The 20,712-nt window shown below is 40.3% G+C and overlaps 1 protein-coding gene across 1 annotated transcript in view; it reads left to right on the forward strand.

Moving 5' to 3' along the window:
• The window catches only part of myo1d (myosin 1D), a 96,016-nt gene that overhangs the window by 4,128 nt on the left and 71,176 nt on the right, over positions 1-20,712 (forward strand). Inside the window, exons 2-11 of the mRNA XM_079577681.1 lie at positions 12,252-12,460; positions 13,097-13,190; positions 13,534-13,699; positions 13,789-13,842; positions 13,907-14,002; positions 14,970-15,086; positions 15,893-16,096; positions 16,417-16,562; positions 16,637-16,751; positions 16,938-17,108. Coding sequence (XP_079433807.1) covers positions 12,252-12,460; positions 13,097-13,190; positions 13,534-13,699; positions 13,789-13,842; positions 13,907-14,002; positions 14,970-15,086; positions 15,893-16,096; positions 16,417-16,562; positions 16,637-16,751; positions 16,938-17,108 — 1,372 coding nt within the window. The remainder of the gene's footprint in view (positions 1-12,251; positions 12,461-13,096; positions 13,191-13,533; positions 13,700-13,788; positions 13,843-13,906; positions 14,003-14,969; positions 15,087-15,892; positions 16,097-16,416; positions 16,563-16,636; positions 16,752-16,937; positions 17,109-20,712) is intronic.

Raw genomic sequence — 20,712 nt, forward strand, 5'->3', positions numbered from 1 at the left:
GAATGGTTTAAAACCCATAATTCATCTAATTCTGAGCAGTTCTGCACTTCTGTTCATCCCTACACCATCGATTTTCGAGAATGCCATTACCTTAAAGTGAAAGCTTGATGACTGAAGAGGGCGCTCCAGGCCCATTTTCTCACTTCTAGCAGTGCGGAGATGCCCAAAAGAATGTTGTTAAGCCGCACTTTTGCTTAAAAACATAGATCATTCCAAAACGTGTGTATTTATCGGACAGCTGAAGTAGTTCGACCCTTGAACTGTCTGTGAGACGTTTCTGAAGACCTTTGACAGGAAGACTCCATTATGACTAACCAGGCCAAAGGAACAGGAAAGCGAGCATTTCCTCACCCTCGGTTTTCCTTCGGCGTTTCAGTATTTTCCAGACCTCCTAGTGTTTGCTTTAGCCGTGTTCTTTGCACTGAAAACATGTTCTCTAACGAATAAATATATTTAAAGTTATGGTCTAATGAGTGAGTCTACCTCTAATTAACCCTTCTTTACTTTAATCAATTGCAAAAGGTTTTATCTTATGCCAAAAACCGTGTTCTCATATTTTCTTGCCCCATCATGTGTGGTAGAATAGCCTGGTAAAAATGAATGTTGTATTTTGTCTTTATGGGACAGGCTTATAGTGTCCCAGGTGACGTTTCCCCCTCCGCCTGCAGTGCACTTGATTATTTGCTCTCTGTGCCTTTGTCCATTCATTGCCTCAATAATACCAAAGTCCATGTGCAGAGCAGGCTGCACGTCCGCTTCCTGCTACAAAGATGAAGCTGCTGATAGTTCTGCGCAGATGTGTTTCAAGTCAGCCAGATTTCATGGAGCGTCCTTTGAGTTGGCGGTAGCGATGACTTTGACTAATATTTATAGATTTAGAGGGAAGTGCGTTCCACCAGTAGCTTTTAAACACGGCAGACGACAAGGGAGCAGATGTCAGCTATAATCATACAGTGTTTGAGGCATTCGATAGGCCCACGGGGTTAGCAAAATAGACTTCGCTCTGCGTAAGTAGCCAAAATTCATAAGAAGCCGCTTTTGTAAGTCACTGGGCTCACTGCTGTAGTCTGGCCCAAAGGTATTGGATTTGAATCATACGAAATATGAGAAACAGCGGTGTCATAGATGGCTTTTTAAGACCAACCTCACAGGCTGGCCCCCCTGAATTTAGCTCAGAGAAGTCCAGACTCGCCACAAGTATTTCCATACAACCGACGGTAATCTGAAACACATTACATCGGTGCATAAACTGCCAGCGTGAGGAGGCCTGTTCTCCGCAAAATAACAGCGGCACAGGATCGCGCATCTCATTTGTGACCAACCGCAGAGATCTGTCCTCTCAGCAACCTTCAGAGAATAACATTTGGATCAAATTTTACCACTGTGTTGTTCTCTAACCCTGATCACTTCATTCATGCATTCAGTATTTTAGAAAGTAGTTGCATTGATGGCAATTTTCACTTCACACAAAGTCATTTTTATTTCACATCCGATTCTTGAGCACTTAATTTTCTACTTGGTCTTTGCACAATGTATGTAGTTTCCTTAATTATTGAGGAATTTAGGGAAAAAGTGCTGATGCAGGAACGCTTTGAAGCTACAAAGGTGCTCCCATCCCTCCCCTTAGCCTCCCTAATTTGTCGGCACACGATTTAATAAAATACTTTCACCTTTTACAAAAACCTTCAAAGCCTAGAAGCTCCCAGTTAAAAGCTGTAATTTAACAAGAAACCGCATCCTCCGCCAACAACGCCGTGCCTTTTGGACTCGACTCCCCAGAATGCCTTGCTCCGAGGCTCAGACGGGCCGGCCCACACTCTCTGCTCCTGTTGAGCGGCGGTAATGAGGCGTTGCTGAACGGGAGTCGGCTTGCGTCTGCGGCTCGGTGCTGGGAATCTCTAATGATCGGCGGGACTCAGGTGGCGGGCAGCGCCGCCTGTATTGTCCCGGGCCCATGGGTGCTCATTGTTGAGCCTGTGATGTCACTCGGTGCTTATGTCAGTGGGGTATTGTTCTCCGTGCACCTGTTGGAGTCATGAACCACAGCAGGAGTTGAATAACTGTCCGTCACGCTGGTTTGTTGGCCGTAATCCCTTGTGTCTTCCTTCACTTCAAAATGGACACAAACAAGTGTGTAAAAATGTTCATTATAACCATGATTAATTTATGTTCTCGGTAAGCCTTCAGAAATGTTTAAAAATGCTTAACACCCAATTACACTGCATGACATTTGACTCTAACACTTGTAGGTCTTTCATATTTTTTATAATTTTCCGACTTGATACTGTATTTCAGCAAATTTTCCAAATAACTTTTTTCAATTTTAGTAACTCATGCCCCTAGAGGCCATAAGCGCCACTGCAGGTGTCGTAGCATGTTGTGATTATTTACTCATTAATTGTCTGTGAGTGTAAATACTATGCAGACAGAAAAGACAAAAGGAGAGCGGGATATTGTACATCCAATTACACAATGGAGATTTTTTTTTTTTTCACTCAAAGTTGACTGTAAATACTGTTAAAGTAGCGCTAGCCCGCAGTTAGCTTCACCCACTAGCCTGTTAGCTTCTTTTTTTGTGATTCCATTAGTGTGTATTGCACCTCTGACCCGGTGGCTGCAAATTTGCAATTATGGTTTTCTGGCCAGAGACACCAGGGGTAGATGAAAGACCCCCCAATCATCCCATCAACACTTGTATTACCCCCAGAGGGACTACGAAAAGGATTTATTAAGGTAAACAAGTTGCTTAGTGCTGCTTAATATGGCCTCCTTTAGCTACTCACATTTTTATTATACACATGTTTATTGCAATCCTTAATCTCTTAACCCCCGCCTTAACTCTCTAGTTTAGTTCTACCCAAATCCATAAGCCTATAGGCCAGTGTAATGGCTCATTTGAAAGCTAAGACCTACAAAACTGATCAAAATGGATATTGATGGTTTGGCCTCACTTTTTTGACATTTATTTCAATTGCTTTTTTGTTGGGTTTTCATCGCTTATTGTCACATTTTTTGTTTCTTTATTGTTGCTCGTTTGTGGCTTTTTTGTCACTTTTTTGTCACTTTTCTGTTGCTCTTTTGTTGCATTTCCATCCTTGTTTTTGGCTCATTTTTGTCACTATTTTGACTCGTTTTTCAAGAAGCTTTAAGATTTGGGTAAAGCCAATGTTCCTTTAGCGTGTCTTACCTTTCTTACCTGGCGAGCTACTTATACTTTGATGACACTTGACACACTATGGAATAAAATAACTCTCTTTAAACTGGCCCACTACTTTTTACTTGTACTTGAGTAAAATTATTTCAAAGTAACGTAATATCAGCCTTACATTTAGTTCTTTCTTGATCCGGGCCTTCCCATTTTCCACAGAACCTTATTGTGACTGTTTGCTTGACTGAATGCCTGCCCTGGATCCAGATTGATTTCATAGTGCATTCATTGCTTGTTGAGTAACGTCTGGTCATTTTTGGATGTGGTCCTTTCATTCTTTTATCCGTTTAGTCATCCATATTATGTCTAACACAGTCCATCGTGATTTCACATCAGCTGCTGCCGATATCTGAGCGCTAAAACATGTGCATCATCATCACACCAACCCGCAGTCTCCTCCTCTAATGGTTTACTCCGCAGTGACATAACGGGGCGACCATTGCAGTCACAGATCAGGTTGTGGATAATAAGCTTCATGTGTGTGTATAGGAGTCCGAGGCAGCTGGTCGTGGTCCTGTTGCCACCTGATCTGCAGCAGCCTGGTTACACGTGGCTCCCATTTCCCCCAGAGCTCAGAGTGTGGGCCTCATGGGAGCATCCTGTACAGACTCAGAGGGAACGCTGCTTTAGACGCTGTTTATGTGCTGCCGCCTCTATAATCATCATTCTGTCATCCGTCTCTAATGGCATGATGGGACTGAAAGACAAAGGTGCTCATGTCTGTTATTATTTTGCCCATGTACTACTATGGCCTTGCTCCAAATTGGTAGTGTCAACAGCCTATGGTACATCAGAAAATGCTTTGTACTTGTTCCTTGAGATGAGCTTAAACATTACTCTGGATTAATCAATAGCAGATCACCCTAAAACAAGAAACTGCACTCTTTCTACTACTGTTCCTTCGCCTTTGCAAGGTGCTACTTACTGTCGTGGCTTTAAAAATAATTAGAAACAGGATTATTTTTCCAACTGTTTTTAATCATTTCTACAAACCAGCTCCTGCTCTCATTGAGTCATTAGCGCTAACCAAACAGATGTCAAAATATGGCAGGAGTCATGGTCTATGGTGACATCAGATGCAGACAGGAGATTTTATGTCCAAAACAAAGCTACTTGTGCTATGTTTATTGTTACTGGAGCCTTGAGTTACATAACTACTGTTCAGTGAGGAGCAGTGGAGCAGCCCAGCTGTGGTGCTGACAACTCAAGCACCTTTTGATTAGCAGAAGATTGATGTGGGCCACGGGGCGGCAGCTTGTGTCGAGGGCTGCCTGCCCCGGGGCAGTTTGGAGTGAGCGCTAAGCAGCAGCGGAAAATCCCTAATGCTCAGCCCAGATGTGAGCTGCAGAGAGAGAGAGAGAGGCAGCGCTGAGCTACTGTACACTGTAAGATCTGCAGAGAGGAGACGTCCCTCGGGTCCAATGTGTCTTTATGATGTCAGAGAAACACATTTAGTTACAAGAGCTATTGAAGTCATGATTTGACTAAACCACAGAGACTTAATCATATAAAACCTGACAACACTGTAGTTTAGATCAGTTCTATGAATTACTATTATGAAGACCAGATCATGTGACTCAAAACATCAGGCTGTTTGCTATGACCATGTGTATAAGTGAAGAGATAGAAAGAAAAAAGTTTATTTTTTTTACCAAAAAAAAGGAAGCAATAGTGAATCCTCTGTCTTAATAATTAAATACATTTTATAAGAAGACAATATTCAGTCTGTCTGCTGTCAACCTGTTTTTTTTTTTTTTTTTTCCAGCAGAATTAGATAAAGTAGAAAACAACCCATTTTGAGTCTTGTCATTGTGTTCCTTTCACTCCAGCAGTGCTGTGTTTAAGTCTGAGATTAAAGTGGAACAGACACAGATTAACTCTTTATAATTCCTGGACTGACCCTGAAGTTCATGATGACACGTGCTGCAGCTCACGACAATATGGACCAAAGCCATTTCCTCCATTTGACTAAAAACCCACAAATCCATGCAAACCACTCTGCTTACATCCTGGACTGTTATTTTCATTTACATTTTATTTGTTTGGCATTTATGCTCTTGCTGAATAACACCTTTTAGCCGGTCTGTTTAATGCCTCAGATTGAAGGATTATTAGACTTTGTTGCCATTAATTGTACAACTCTAATATTCAAAATAAATCATTTTATGTTATTATGCTTACCTTTGTAGTAGATCCATTGTCCATTTTTTTTCTAAATTAATATGAATTTTCAGACGTTAAAGTAACAGTGCAGTCCTTTTAATCTTTCACTCACTTTTTCAATTCCATATATGGAAAATGGTCGCGGCGCCGCCTTGTTTCTACTTGTAATGGCTACATTTACCTCCTAATTATTTTCTGACTGGAGAGGTTTTGTGAAGTTTTCCCTCATTGTAAGGGATTGTTGGTGAGAAAATGTCTTAAAATCACTCGCGCTCCTCCCCAGTTAACCATAAAACGTCCCACCCAAACAAGATTGGAGACAGTGGTTGTGCGCGGGCTTATTCTCTGTAATTCCCATTGAGAGGCACCGCGACTGGTGTGTGTGTGTGTGTGGCATCGGGCTGTCTGGTATTTTTAGGGTCAGACGAGGTTTCCTAATAGACTATTGTAGAAAAAAAACGTTCTCCCACGTCAATGAGCTCCTCGAAACACTTCCCTGCACTGACACTGTGACACAGATGAGCCTTGGGTAATCACGTTTAAATGCTTAAGTGCTGTTTACAAATGTGTCATCTCGGCTGGCCTGACTCACTCTCACTCGTGTAGTTTCCTGGCAGCTTTTGGGAGGAGCCATTTTGGAAAGACACCAAAAAGCTGCAGGTTAGACCAGTTCAAATGAAAACTAACCTTCACAGCTCAGCAAAAGGACAAAATAGTGACCTCCATACACACGGATATACTGAATGATGATGGGTGATCATCTTTGTGTCGACTGTAATGCTGTAAAAGTATATTAGATAAAATAGGGACTAGTTATAGACAGAATAATCTCAACATTACACCTTTGAAGTGGAAATGGAATGAGCTCTATTGATTTACTGCTAAAGTTTGGAGCAGTCTTGATTTGAGCATATTATGGCAAATGCTCAAGATTTTATTTTTCATATGAGGATGATTCTAAAACTCTTTCTTTACTGACCTAAGGTGGCTGGAGCTTAGTATGAGTAAGCCTGTCATGATAATTACTATATCGACTTATCGTTCAATAAATAACAGATAAACGATACATTTTTAGGCTTGATATTTATCGTTGTTCATCTATTCATATTTTACCCAGATTATTTTCTCGTAAACGTTCTAAATACTTTCTTTTTGATTTCTAACAGAAGCAAAGTGCATTTATTACATTTCATATTCATTGTGTGGTATTTTATTATATGATTACGCACTTTTAGAACAAAGGTTTACTGTCTGCCTGCGTTGACAGTATCTAGTATCACTAGAGTCAATAATATTGTTTATCGCGATACTTTTCCGCCTCAATATATCGAACTTCAAATTTGTTATCGTGACAGGCCTAAGAATGAGTTTTGATTTTGTGCTTAATCGTCATCATGGACTTACTTGATTAAAAAGTTTGTTAATCGTTATGCTGCATGTGAAAAGAAAATACAGTATCGAACTGCAATTAAGCATAAAATGGCATCTGTTTATAAACCCATTATTTGAATTTCGGTTAATAATTAATCTTTTTAGCAATATTTTTTATGATTGTTATTGATATAAAATACATGTTTACAATCTTGTTGAGATAAAATGTCTTGTACAACAACTCTAAGTCGGTGGTTAACAGTTAACCGATTATCGTTTGATAAAGTAACCAATTAATCAATAATGAAGTTGAGCAAAATCTATGGACAGCTCTACAGAAAGTTACTCAAATAAAAGATACATATTCTGTTTTATGATGTAGATAACAAATAATTGAGTATAGGTATCAAAAAATGTATTGCTCGGGTATCGCAAACCAAGGGATTTTTTAGATTTTTTCATAACAAATTAAATACATCTTGCTGACTCATAACATTGGATACATCTTTTAATCAAACCTCAGCTAAAACAAAAACAAAAGTCTCATTTAAAACAGTACTAAGTAACTGTTGCCCCTAGAGGCCATACGTGCAACTGCAGGTGTCGTAGCGAGTTGCGATTTTTTATAATATATTTTATATTTATATTTCTTATAAATTTTCCGTGAGAGTAAATACTACGCTGACAGAAAAGGCGAAGGGAGAGAGGGATATTGTACATCCAATTACACAATGGAATTTTTTTTTTTTCACTCAAGCTTATACTGTTTAAAGTGGCGCTAGTCCGCAATTAGCTTTGCCCGTTAGCCTGTTAGCTTCTTCTTCGTGATTCCATTAGTGTGTATTGGTGACTCTGGTACGGTCGCAGGAAAGTTGAGGAGATGAAAGCCCCCGCAATCATCCCATTAACACTTCAACTCCAAAAAGTAGTTCCTCTGCTTTAATGCCCAAAAGTCTTGTCTCGTCCAAACTCCCAAGCTAGGTACTGTTTGTGCCAAAGAAATCGATTTATAAAGCCATGATGATTATTGAGATTGACCAAAGTGGAGATAAAATTTTGATTTATTGCTCAGCCGTAGTACGGTGGCACAGCAGCAGGAATGTTTGCCCATTATATCACATTTCCCATAAGGAAGTAAAATCATCACAAAATAGGTCAAACCAAGGAAAACTGTTAAGATCTTTAGCTTGAATATTATTGCTTAGGGCCATACAGTGCACCTACATCTATTTCACTAATGGCCCATTTGTGTTTTCCTTTATTCCTACACCGGAGAAGCAAACTGGCGAAACATATCCTCATGGGCTTCTGGGACCTTAATGGAATAAATGAGTATCAGTCAGTGCCTTCATCCCTGTTTAGCACTTGTAGCACAAGTATAAGCAACAGATAATAGGAAGCGTTGCCAAATTCAAAGCCAACGTGACTTTGTGAACAGCACATCTGTTATTATCCCGTATCATGGTTCTTCAAATCCCTTTAAATGGAGAGAAGCAGATGGACAAAGCACTGATGAGATTTCTCTGGCTGCTGTGGACTCATTCTCATACGGCTCTATTTATAAATGCAGGAGCAGGTGGAAGGGCACCTCTGGGCCTTTTAATCATTACCTCCATCGATCGGGCCGCCTCACAGGGAAATTATGTTTGTCAGGTCGTGGTTTACAGCTCATTGACTTGTTTGCATTTTGGGCTGGACTGTAATATAATATAGATAAAACATCCCCGTGTCCTACTTTTCAAAGAAGTGCCCTGTTCTGTTCGGTTTTAACATGAACAAGGTCAGTAGGTCTATAAAGGCTTTGAACTGGCACAATAGTCAATATGTATGATAATTTTGTTTCTCTTTAGATTAAGGTATGCTCATTAAGTATTAGTTATCATTTTAGGGTTAAGGTTTGGCTATGAATAAGCCTATTATTAATGGCCTATTAGTATGTTTAACAGATAAAAGTATAATAAGCAGTGTGTTAAAACTTTACAAGCATGTTATTAATGCTTATTAATAGTTTATTAATACTTAATGAGCACACCTTAATATAAAGCGTTACCGGTAAACTCTTTTTTGAAGATTGTTTTTTATTTTAAGCTTTCACTGCACCCATGATAAACTGTACGAGGGAGGTTGAAGTAACTTAATCTCTTAACAAAGAGAGTTGACATGCTTATTACTAATTACTGATTAATTGTTAGCCTAAGGCAGTGTGATAAATGTGTCTCCCGTTTGACGTATTAAATCTTGCATTAAACAGAAATTTCACTCCTAAAGGGAAGGTTAGTCACCGGAAGAGGGTTGTGGTATTTGTCTGCAGCAGTTCTTTACAAAGTTGGGATCAAAGTTCCATACTATTTCACTTCACTCACACAGGCCAATCTACTGAGAAGCTTTCTCCACTTCAGAAGCCCAAAATAAGACGCTAACTAACAAAGTCAGGTACTCAAAAGTATGCTTATAAGCCACAATCATGCATGACATATTTTCTTTAACTCTAACCACAGATGACAAAAGTTCTTAATAATGATGACTTCTTCATCTTGCTGACTTTGGGAGTTCAGGATTACATTTGTGGTTTGGAAGAATAAGCACAACTCTTTTAGAAGCACCAATGTGATCTCTACTACATATACTTAGATAAATGGAAATTCTTTTTTACATCACACCGCAAAGACTTCTTCTTCCGATACAAAATAGAGTCTAACACCGATATATTCCCATGGCTTATATTGTGCCCTGTCATTTGCCTTCTTCTCTGGGATCTCGTAACGCTAACCCAACATTTGCCTGTAAACCACAGTCCACGTGCTGTAGTGGGCAGGACCATTGTCAGCCCATGTGGAGGAACAGAGGGACAGTCTCACTCAAAGACAATGGAGCGGGCACACGGCGGAGAGAGAGAAGCTGGGCACAATGAGCTGCTTCTGTTGTGGCACAGGCCATAGGCTTGGACCGTGGCACTGACAGATGCGATATATTATAATGAGCCATGGGCTGAATGTTACCATCCCATATGTTTCAACACTAAATGAGTCACATTTAGTGTTTGCTACCTTTGCCTCATCTTTTTCTTCATGGTGCTGCATTTTAGCTACTTTTAGTACCTCGCTGCAAGGCGGATTGCTGTCAGATTACATTTTTAGGATCTTGTCAGGCTTGTAAATCTGTTCTGGTAGTCTCTTGATCTTACTGTGGTTTTATTAAATTCCTTTACCACAGTATTCACACATGTAAAACTATAATTGCATACAATTTTCAAGTCAATATTTCTGGCCTGCAGACACAAAGCGTAGTTATTGTATTGCACAATAATCGAGTTCAAATCTCACTATCGATAATCAGTAATAATTCAGTGGTTTCTACACAGACTCTAACACGGGTTTGATCAGTTACTTCACCATTATGGTTGGCAGAAAAGTGATACATTATATTAATATATTATTATATTATACTGGAGGAAGATTACATTAACGATATGAAATACATGGCGATGATGAATGTTAGAGAGAGTCTTCTCCCGGAGCTCGGACACTGGTGGTGGTAGAGGATGAGACCTGGGGCGGCCAGTCGACAACGGTGAGCGGAGGAGGGGCGGAGGAGGGTCGCAGCACAGCTGGGAAGTGATGGACGAAGAAGGTTAGGAAGGGGACCCTGGACGAAAAATAGCTGAAGCAGGAATTGGCAGCTGCGGTGATTGGCTGTTGTGAAGGTGCGGCTTGAGATTGGGCTGTGATTGAATGATTGGTGAATGGTCATGAGGGTTTCCAGGTTGAATTTGTGCTTAAAGAGACTAGATGCAAGTTGGTCATTTTATGCAAATCTACTGCCACCTCAGGTCTTACTGCGTTTTCTATATTACGCTTGTGCTTGACTATACTTCGGACCTGAAGCAACAACTTTTTGAGTGACAGCGCAGGATTTTAGAGGCAGTTGTGGTGAACAGGTCTGGGCTCATTCTACACATTAGGACATGGCTGGAACATGTAGAGGGATGAAAATACTTAGTTTTAACATTGTAGACTCCATCCCTTTAAGCTTAATTTATCCAAAAATGTCATTAACATGCTCTCAAAATGTTGCATTGGGGATGTATGAGCAAAGTGTCACGGTGAGCGCTGGGTCTCTGTCCTCGGCAGCCTTAATGTCTGTCACAGATCAGATAACGGCCTGTGTGTTGTCTGCAGAGGTGCCAGGAGCTTATGCCACACGTCCAAATAAAGCAGGTTTGAAGACTGTGCACTGTGTTATCCAGCGCTCTCCCACACAATATGATAATGGCATTTAGCGTGTGTCGGCCTTAATCCTGGCAAGAGCTACTCATGATCCGGGACAATTTGATTCAGAATCCAGGACAAAAGCCTGTATTTTGGGAGTGTCCCGAATGTCTCTAAATGGCTGGTCACCTTATAATGTTGTGTGAGACGGTTGTTTAAGATCAGGGTCATTGATTTGAGGACAGAGATTAGAAGTGTGTAAAAAAAAAAGTCAAGGTTTTGCCACAAAAACAGCAACTCCATAAAACCAATGGCAAGTTTACCCAATGTTTGTTTTGACCCATGACCAAGGCTGTTCTCCTCTCTGCGCAAGTTCTCAAAATAATGCCATCTTTATTTAGCAAATCTCAGCCTTCCCGTTTTAGTGTTTCTTTCCACTGACTGACCCCATTAAGGCCATTTTAGTAACTGTATAATACGCATTCGGCATCGCTTTGCAGTGGCAGAGGTTCTGGCCCGCGAAGAAAGACACTATTCTTTTTGCTGAGAGAAACTGGGATCCGAGTCGGCTTTGGAGAGGAAGGAAGTCGTGCAGTCGGACTCTGGGGCAGAAAGTCGGGGGCAAACAGAGATCAAGGGCTAGATAGAAATGCTTCAAGACACCAAGCGTCAAGAGTGAGAAAGGGGAGCATAAAGCTGCATGAAATGATACCAGATGTTTCAAAAGATGTGAGAAAGTTGACTGGGAGCACACGGGAGCATGTTGTGAATAATTAGATGGAGCTGAGGCAAGCACTTTTGGGGGAGTCAAAGGATCTAGGATAACTTGCCATTATACTGTTGCGTGCAAGAGGCATATTTACCTGAAGCCAGATTCAGCAATTAAAAATGGGCCTATTAGAGTCACTGTTCATTACTGTTTTTCCTCATTTCAGACTTATGTGTCTCATTTGTTTACATGCAAATCTAATATATATCACTGTACACCCTCATTGTAAGCAGAGGCGTTTTTGTCAGGAATGGTGAAAGGCTAATTTGTTTACCAATAATCGAGTTGTGAATATGTAAGACTTTCTGTTGATTCGTGTCCAAGATCCTAGTGTTTACATACCTTTGGGACTGCGTGATCAGACAAATGCCTTGGTCTTCTCTTGTGTACCTCTGAGGTAGCCGGACAAGTATATTCCCAAAATGGACATGTCTTCTAAGTACATGACTTCAGTTTGTTTGTCTTTATTACCATTTGTTATATGCAAGATAAAACAATAAACTAAAAAAAAACGTTTTAACTGTGTCTCCAGGTTTGAGAAGGGCAGAATCTACTCGTACATCGGGGAGGTGGTTGTGTCCGTGAACCCGTACCGTGCCATGAACATCTACGGCCGCGATGTCATCGAGCAGTACAAAGGCCGAGAGCTGTACGAGCGGCCGCCACACCTGTTTGCCATCGCTGACGCCGCATACAAAGCCATGAAGAGGAGGAACAAAGACACTTGTATTGTCATCTCAGGTAACATGGGAAGCCCCCTGCCCTGACCACAGCTACAGGGCTGTTGTTCTTTGAGGCACACTTTAAAATGTGCCGCTTCATGGTCTTGTAGCAAACTGCAGCTCTAATGTTGACCTGAGAGTGATGTAATCCTTAGGCGGAGTCCTCTGGGAAAACATACAGTCCACACAGTTAAAAATACCCATTTTACCCTCTTGAGCATGTGGCTGCAAGATGCATGGCACATACAAATAAGAGGATAAGGCGCCACTCAGTGGTCAAACAAGGAACTGACTCGATAGTATTACTATGTATACTATGCACTATGAACAGTAGGGGGTGTTGATGTACTGTCAAATGACTTACAACGAGAAACATGTTTTGTGTTGCCATTCAGAGATGAGAGTGAATCCGGCACACTGTTTGTGTTTTAGCAAAGTTTCAATACTTGAATATTTTCTATAGCAAATACTTTAGTGCTTTAAGTTAAACAATCATTTCAAAGAGCAACTTTTACTTTTCGAGTAATATTTGACCAGAAGTATTTGTACTTTGACCACCTCTGGCCTACAATAACCATATACAATAATCAAAAGATTTCTTCCTTGTACTTTTGTAATCTGATTTTTATCAACCTACTTTTCGCTTTTATCGTAGGGGAAAGTGGAGCAGGAAAAACTGAGGCCAGCAAGTACATAATGCAATACATCGCTGCTATCACAAATCCTAATCAAAGGGCTGAAGTGGAAAGGTAGGTTGCACATGTTGTTGAGTTGTTACTAATATGTGGGTGGAGACTCAGGTCTGGAGGTTTGTTTCGGACAGATTAGATTGGTCTGAAACTGAATGTGGGTCAAAAGGTTTCAGCCAGATTAAATATTGACTAAACTGATATGATTGTGCTGCACACACGTCAGCATTCGAAATAAGATCTGACGAATGTCTCTTTTAATTAACCTTTAAAAGCTGAAAAACAGTCATTATTATTTAAGTCATTGCTAGCAATCTAATTTTATTTTTCTACAATTTATCACGACAAACAAACAACAAAAACAACCCTCCACATGAACTTAAATTCTTCCATTATTTCAAAGGGTAAAAAACATGCTGCTTAAATCCAACTGTGTCCTGGAGGCCTTTGGAAACGCCAAGACCAACCGTAACGACAACTCCAGCCGCTTTGGCAAATACATGGACATCAATTTTGATTTTAAGGGTGATCCCATTGGAGGCCACATCAACAACTACCTGCTGGAGAAGGTACAGTGTGCATTAGATGTTGGACGATTTATTTTATGAATTGTGTGAGAGAAAATACTAAAAAGTTCTTCCCGCTTTTCCCCCAAAAGTCCAGAGTAATCGTCCAACAAGAAGGAGAGAGAAGCTTTCATTCTTTCTATCAGGTAATGTGGTTTTCCACAGATGAAGCAAAACATTATGACCACCCATCTGTTTTTTCTTTATTAGTTACTCAAAGGTGCTCCAGACTCTTTGCTGCGTTCACTTCACATCCAGAAAGACCCGAAAGCTTACAACTACATCAAAGTCGGCGGCCAAATAAAGGTAGCCTTTTGTTACTGTCGTCTTGAATGTTTAAGGGATATTTCAGGATTTTTGACATATCCTGAAATACGTCAAAAATCACTCTGGATAACATTTCCTGGTCATCCAGAGTGTTGTTGATTTCTGGAGATATATATATTTTGTGTTTCATGCAGTACTGGTGCTTGGCTAATGCTAATGCTAATTTAAAAAACAAATCTCCACAAATTAAACAACACAATGGATAACAAGGAAATGAAGCCCTATGTCAAAATTCCTGAAATATCCTTTTAAGGATTACGCTCTATTCAGTTGTGTATTTGGGGCATGAACCAGAGACTGGAGACATTGTTTGCCGACAGTATGACTTGCAGATGTCGTCTCACCCACAAGCGTACACAAGAAAGCCATTTTTTGGAAGCACATATTTGTTTTGACGTTGAAGTATTGTGTCAGGCCTCGGCAAACACTCATTACACCTGTGATTACCAGCATCTGTGCGGGGTTACGCGCAGTCACAAGGCGATAATTTAAATGTGCCGTGCCCTGTGCCACTGTTTTCGCATCCACATAATGGGCCTGGAAACCACTTGACAGTAACAAACATCTGACATCATCCGGCGCTCCAAACCATAGAGCTGAGTGAGCAGTTTGTGCATAGGGCGCGTCAGCAAAACAGCCTTCATAGCACGACAACTCTGTTTGGCTAATTATTCTGAGTACAATGTGAAACCTAGAAGTGTTGATTACATCAGGGGAAACAGACTGCATTATTTTAGGTTTTGGCCAGTAATTGATCTGTTTTTATTAATTATACTAGCATTTTGTGGTACTTTTGTGTGTATTGACATTAGATGCTTCTTCTCCCTTTTGATTGTGACCTATTTTCTGCAGTGTTGCCCGCTGAGATTGTATAAGCAAAGGAAGCCCACTCACTTGGCTGTCTCAGTGTTTTCTCTAAATCCATCCCTCCTTGTCTCTTTTCCAGTCGGGCATCAACGATAGCGCTGATTTCAAAGCAGTGGCTGATGCGATGAAAGTGATCGGTTTCACGGGAGACGAGCTCCAGACGGTTTACAAGATCCTGGCCACAATACTGCTTCTGGTACGGCCTGATTGTGCGACATCGGCAAACCTGTTTCCCATGCCAGCTCTGCACCCCAGTGTGGAGACTTTCTGTACATGTAGATGACTTAAACCCTACTTTGTTTTAACTTTTTATTACATGTATGAGAGGCAACATCACATGTTGTTTTGAATCAAGGGAATTGTTGGTGTTGGGGAGACCAGGTGATTTGTTGGGAACTAAAGGGGAACAACTATCGCACGGCTCCAGGAAATAGATTAATCTTTTAACCCCCACCTGAACCGAGCACATTTTCTCCAAAAAAACATCAAAATAGCGACGAAGGATGAAAAGGCAACACAAAAGTGACAATAACTTGACAAAAACATGATAAAAAAGTGACAAAAATGTAATAAAAATAGAATGAATAAACTACAAAAAAGTGACAAAACCGTAATAAAAAAGTGACAAAAACATGACAAAAACGTGATGAACAAATGACAAAAAGCTGCCGAAAATATGACAAAACTAAATGCAACTAAAAAGTGACAAAAACAAGATGAAAAAATTACAAAAAAGTGACAAAAACATGACGAAAAAGTGGCAATAATGTGACAAAAACACAACTAAAAAACAACAATAATGAGATGTAAAAACAATAAAAATGGGACAAAAGTACTGCAAAAACTTGAGTTATGACCACTTTTGTAGGTCTTAGCTTTCAAATGAGGCATTACACTGACGTATAGGCTGAAGCTTTTAGACTTGGGTAAAGCCGAACTGGAGAAAATGCACTCGGTAAGAGGAAAAAAAAATCATTAATGAACGGTTGTCTTTCTTCACAGGGAAACCTCTCCTTTGGTGTGGATGGGGATGTGACCCTCATAGAAAACCCAAAGCTTGTTTCGTCGCTGAAAGATCTGCTTTCCACCAAAGAGGAGAACGTGGAAAAGGCCATGCTGTATCGGACCGTAGCCACCGGCCGAGATGTCATCGAGAAGCAGCACACCGTGAAAGAGGCCAACTACGGACGCGACGCTCTGGCAAAGGTACATTGTGGTGTAAAAGTCTTTAGCGGTTGGTGCTTCCTAATTTGCTCGAGGATATTTTTTTGTGGCTTTAACGCTGATTCAAACGCGCATGAGTCACAATGCTATGACAGTGGGAGGACATCGCGGAGACGTGATGCGTGTGGGCAGGGTCAAGACAAATGCTGTGGGCTATTTATAAAATGTAACCTTTTATCCAGCACAGTGCCTGGTTTCAGTTTGAAAATAGAGCTGCTTAAATGCAAAGTTTTGTCTCTGTATTAATTTATTCAACCATGTGATGCAATGTCTAACGGTTTTTGTGTGTTTTGTTCTTACAGGCAATGTACGAGCGCATGTTTTGTTGGATTGTGGGCCGGATCAACGACATCATTGAGGTCAAAAACTATGATGCCAAGATTCACGGGAAGAACACTGTGATCGGGGTGCTGGACATTTACGGCTTTGAGATTTTCCAAAACAACAGGTTTGTTAATCACATTTAGATTGCATTCTATTTTCTTTTATGCTTTACTTTGATGCTGTTTAAATCTGTTGTAGCTTTGAACAGTTCTGCATAAACTACTGTAATGAGAAGCTGCAGCAGTTGTTCATCCAGCTGGTGCTGAAGCAGGAGCAGGAGGAGTACCAGAGAGAGGGAATACCTTGGAAACATGTAAATACCCCCCGTCGACACTCAAATTAGTCTGAACTAGCACTGCACAATGTATGCAAGTTGTCACTATCACAGTATTTATGGTAATTTATGGCAAAATATTGATGCGCTGGCCCTGTTTTCTAAATTATCTTAAAGGTTTTTATTTCTGGCACCAGTTGAGAGTTGCGTTTCTCTTTGCCACAGATTGATTACTTCAATAACCAGATCATTGTGGACCTGGTGGAGCAGCAGCACAAAGGGATCTTCTCCATTTTGGACGAGGCCTGTATGAATGTGGGGAAAGTCACAGACGAGGTTTTCCTTCAAGGACTCAACTCAAAACTGGCTAAGCACGCCCACTTCACCAGCCGCAAGGTATGAATGTGTTTTGATAGTTTACTAATTGGTTTTTAGATAGATGCTACAATCACAACTCAACCTGCATGGACACAAGTATAAATTTGTGGACAAACCTCAAGCTCAGACTGTCTAGAATTCAGTCACTGAGCTTTAAACATATGCCCTGCTCAAGCAGAAATTAAGACTGGATACAGTCCTGTTTGGATAATTGGCTCCATACGTAAGACCAAAAGAGGAGTTTGCATCTCTCAAGACAGATTAATATTCGATTTGAACATGCTTACTTTATGTCTAGACCCAAAACATAAGGTAAACCAAAGTGCCATTTAAAGTGAAAACAAAAAGCATGCAATATTACTTAAAATACTGAATTACTGCCTTTCCTGCTTTTCTTTTCTGTTCCCTTTGTCTAATTAAATTACATTTGAGTCCCTGAAAAAGAGACAGCATAATATTGAGCTGTAATTCCTGAACCCTTCCTACAATTTAGATGTGAACACCCAAGAATTAAAACCGAGAGTCTGTACTTTAGCCCCATATAGATTACATAACTGTAAGTATTTTTCAACAATTGAAATAACAAAATGTGTCTCCTTGCCGAGATATTTACAGACCTAACTGTATGTTATTTCACCATTTCAACACCAGGGGGCAGACTGTAGCAGTGTTGACATTGGGAAGGACTGGATGCAATATTTTTAAATCCAATAATATGAAAAGCTCAGCGAGTAATGCATGCTAATGGACTGGCCAGACAAACATAAGCCAATTTGTTTCACTACAAGCTTTTTTCCACATGGGACATTCTGTAAGGCCATAAATTATCATCTTGTATGAAATAAATATGTATAAACACAAGCGTAAGAAAAGCAAGGCCATTGTGTTATTATTTTGAGGCACCCCCTTGATTTAATTCCACATGATGGTCCCTGTAGTTTTATTCATGAGCTCTAGGTGGCATCAGATGTCAGAGCAACATTGCATGGTTCTGACTCGACACTTTGCTGAAGTGATGTCACTGGCAACCAATGGGAGTCTATGGGGACGGTGCTGCGCTGTGTTGGGATAGGTGTCCGGGAAAAATATTTGGCACTTTACGGAGTCAGGTGCAGGGAGGTAGTTACAGATTTATGAGGCGAAATGACAACTGGGTGGACGGGAGAACGGAAGTCAGTGAAGCACCTCAAATGAATGGTGCGCTGGGCTGTAGTGGGGAAACGTGTATGTCCTTGGGCGAAAGGGATAAAAATACACGAGCAACAGGCTGGAAACTGGTGCTTTCCAGGGCTGTGAGATCAATCATAGTAGAATAAAACGATAAATGAATGACTGCAATTATTAGCAAATAGTAAAGGCTATAGTTAATAGAGTATAGTGGTCTGCAAATGCAAAGTACAAAATATCGTCTCCATGGGATCTACTGTATGAAACCAGTTTAACCTCTACAAACAAGTTCTGGAAATCATTTTGTTCTTGTTAAGTTTAGTATTTCATGGTATTTTGCTAATTAGACTGGCCAGTGTTTTAAAGAAGAACTAAGTAACTTGTTTATCCTATTAAATCCTTTTCGTAGTCCCTCTGGGGTAATACAAGTGTTGATGGGATGATTGGGAGGTCTTTCATCTCCCCCTGGTGTCTCTGGCCAGAAAAACACAATTGTACCTTTCCTGCCACCAGATAGAATAGAATCACGAAGAAGAAGCTAACAGGCTAACGGGCAAAGCTAGCTGCGGGCTAGCGCCACTTAAACAGTATTTACAGCCAAGTTTGAGTGAAAAAAATGATCTCCATTGTGTGATTGGATGTACAATATCCCTCTCTCCCTTTGTCTTTTGTATCAGTGTAGTATTTACTCTCACAGACAATTAATGAGTCAAAAAAGCATGAGTTACTTAGTTCTGCTATAAAGGCTCTGTACCAATATTTTCTTGTTTTCAAACTAAAAAAAAGGATCATGTACATTATAAATTGTTAGTTGTGGTCCTGGTGCATTCCTAACATTCCTGACGTCACAATTCTTCACAACTTTTAGGGAGCAGAGAGACCATTTAATGTTTCCAATAAGGCTAACTGTTTTTAGCGTTGGTGCTACTTCCAGGGTTATGATCACTCATTGATATAATGCTCTACACCCTGCAGCGGTGTCTTTTGCACTGCATGGGGACAAAATGGATTTCACTCTACTATGAATGAAAAGTTGGTGCAGTCCCTTGTTCTAATACCGTAAAATGGCAAAATCTAAATCTGAAACTTCTCGGATTTGTTTAAAATGGACACTGTGGACATTTTACCAGCTAAATCCAGCCCGACAGTGCTTTCATGAACGTGCCTTCCTGCTGTCAGCGCCCCTGTAGTTTGTCTACCTTTGTCCCAAGTGCTCTGTAGTATCAGAAACTGTGATTAAAGCCGTACGGAACGAGGTAAGTATCATACTCTGCTCTAGAGGGTATTGATTGGTGAAGCTCTCTCTCCCCTTGTATCATCTCTGAGTCGATTCGCCCCCTGCTGGCGCCTTGCTCTCTGACCTGCTCCTCTATTTTAAATGAACAATGATCCATCTGCCGTTTCCTGCATTCAACTTTTGGGCAGATCAATGTTAATGCCTGCCCCCTGGTGTCTTTGCTTTCACTGTCCACAGACACATGATAACAGTAAAGATCTAGCTTTGTTTTTTTTTACTATGGGATTGTAAAACATTTACATTACCAGATGTACAGCATTTTCTCAAATTTATACCAAACTAATGAATGAATGACAACAACATTATTAGTTATTATCTGTCCACAGGGTGTATACATGAATTAAAAGGGTTTGAATCTATTGCAAGCCTTTCGCATTAGTGTATTTCGTGTAGATACAGTACGAGCTGCCACACCTGCAAAGATGTTACCAGGAGGTTTTCCTCTTGCATAGTCCTGGCATAGCAGAGCGCTTGGATGTTTTTGTTGCAAGAGCTGCTCTGTTTCGTGAGAGTCTTCAGCAGACACAAGCTCTTTACATCAGTGTGACCTAGAATCGAGGCTTCTCCAAATCAAGTGCTCCTCATGCAAGTGTGTGCTTTGTAAAAATCAAAAAACTCAAGCCTTTAAAAGTCAGAGGTGTTCAGAAGCAAGTTTTATGCGAAGTGTGTCTTTGAATGTGCTACAGCGTGAGTCTGTCAGGTGGATCAAAGTGTCAGGATGAAACCTGTGAAGAAATATGTTGGGGAAAGGGGAGGGAATAATAATTTAAGATTTAACCTGTTTTTAAAAAAAGTGACTCTTTTATTTTGTTGTTATTTTACTTTACTTTCACATCACATCGTAATAGATTCTAGAGCTTATAATACATTCTTATATACTGCATAATTTGACCTGAAATAATGTGGTAAGAAAGACAGTAACGCTTTATTTGGTGTCACTTCATTTTACACTACCTTGATACATTGTCCCTAACTAAATTTAGTACAATGTAATGTGCTCTGTTACAAGGTGTAATAACTTGTACCTAAGGGTTATATACACAATGGAATAACTTAACTAATAGGACACGAGACACTTAAGGTTAGGGCTTAAGATTAGGGTTAGAGTTATGTCTTACATTATCAAGGCTAGCATGAAATAAACTGTTTCCAGAAAGA

The sequence above is a fragment of the Gobius niger genome (genome assembly GCF_951799975.1).
Source record: "Gobius niger genome assembly, chromosome: 19".
Taxonomy (NCBI): domain Eukaryota; kingdom Metazoa; phylum Chordata; class Actinopteri; order Gobiiformes; family Gobiidae; genus Gobius; species Gobius niger.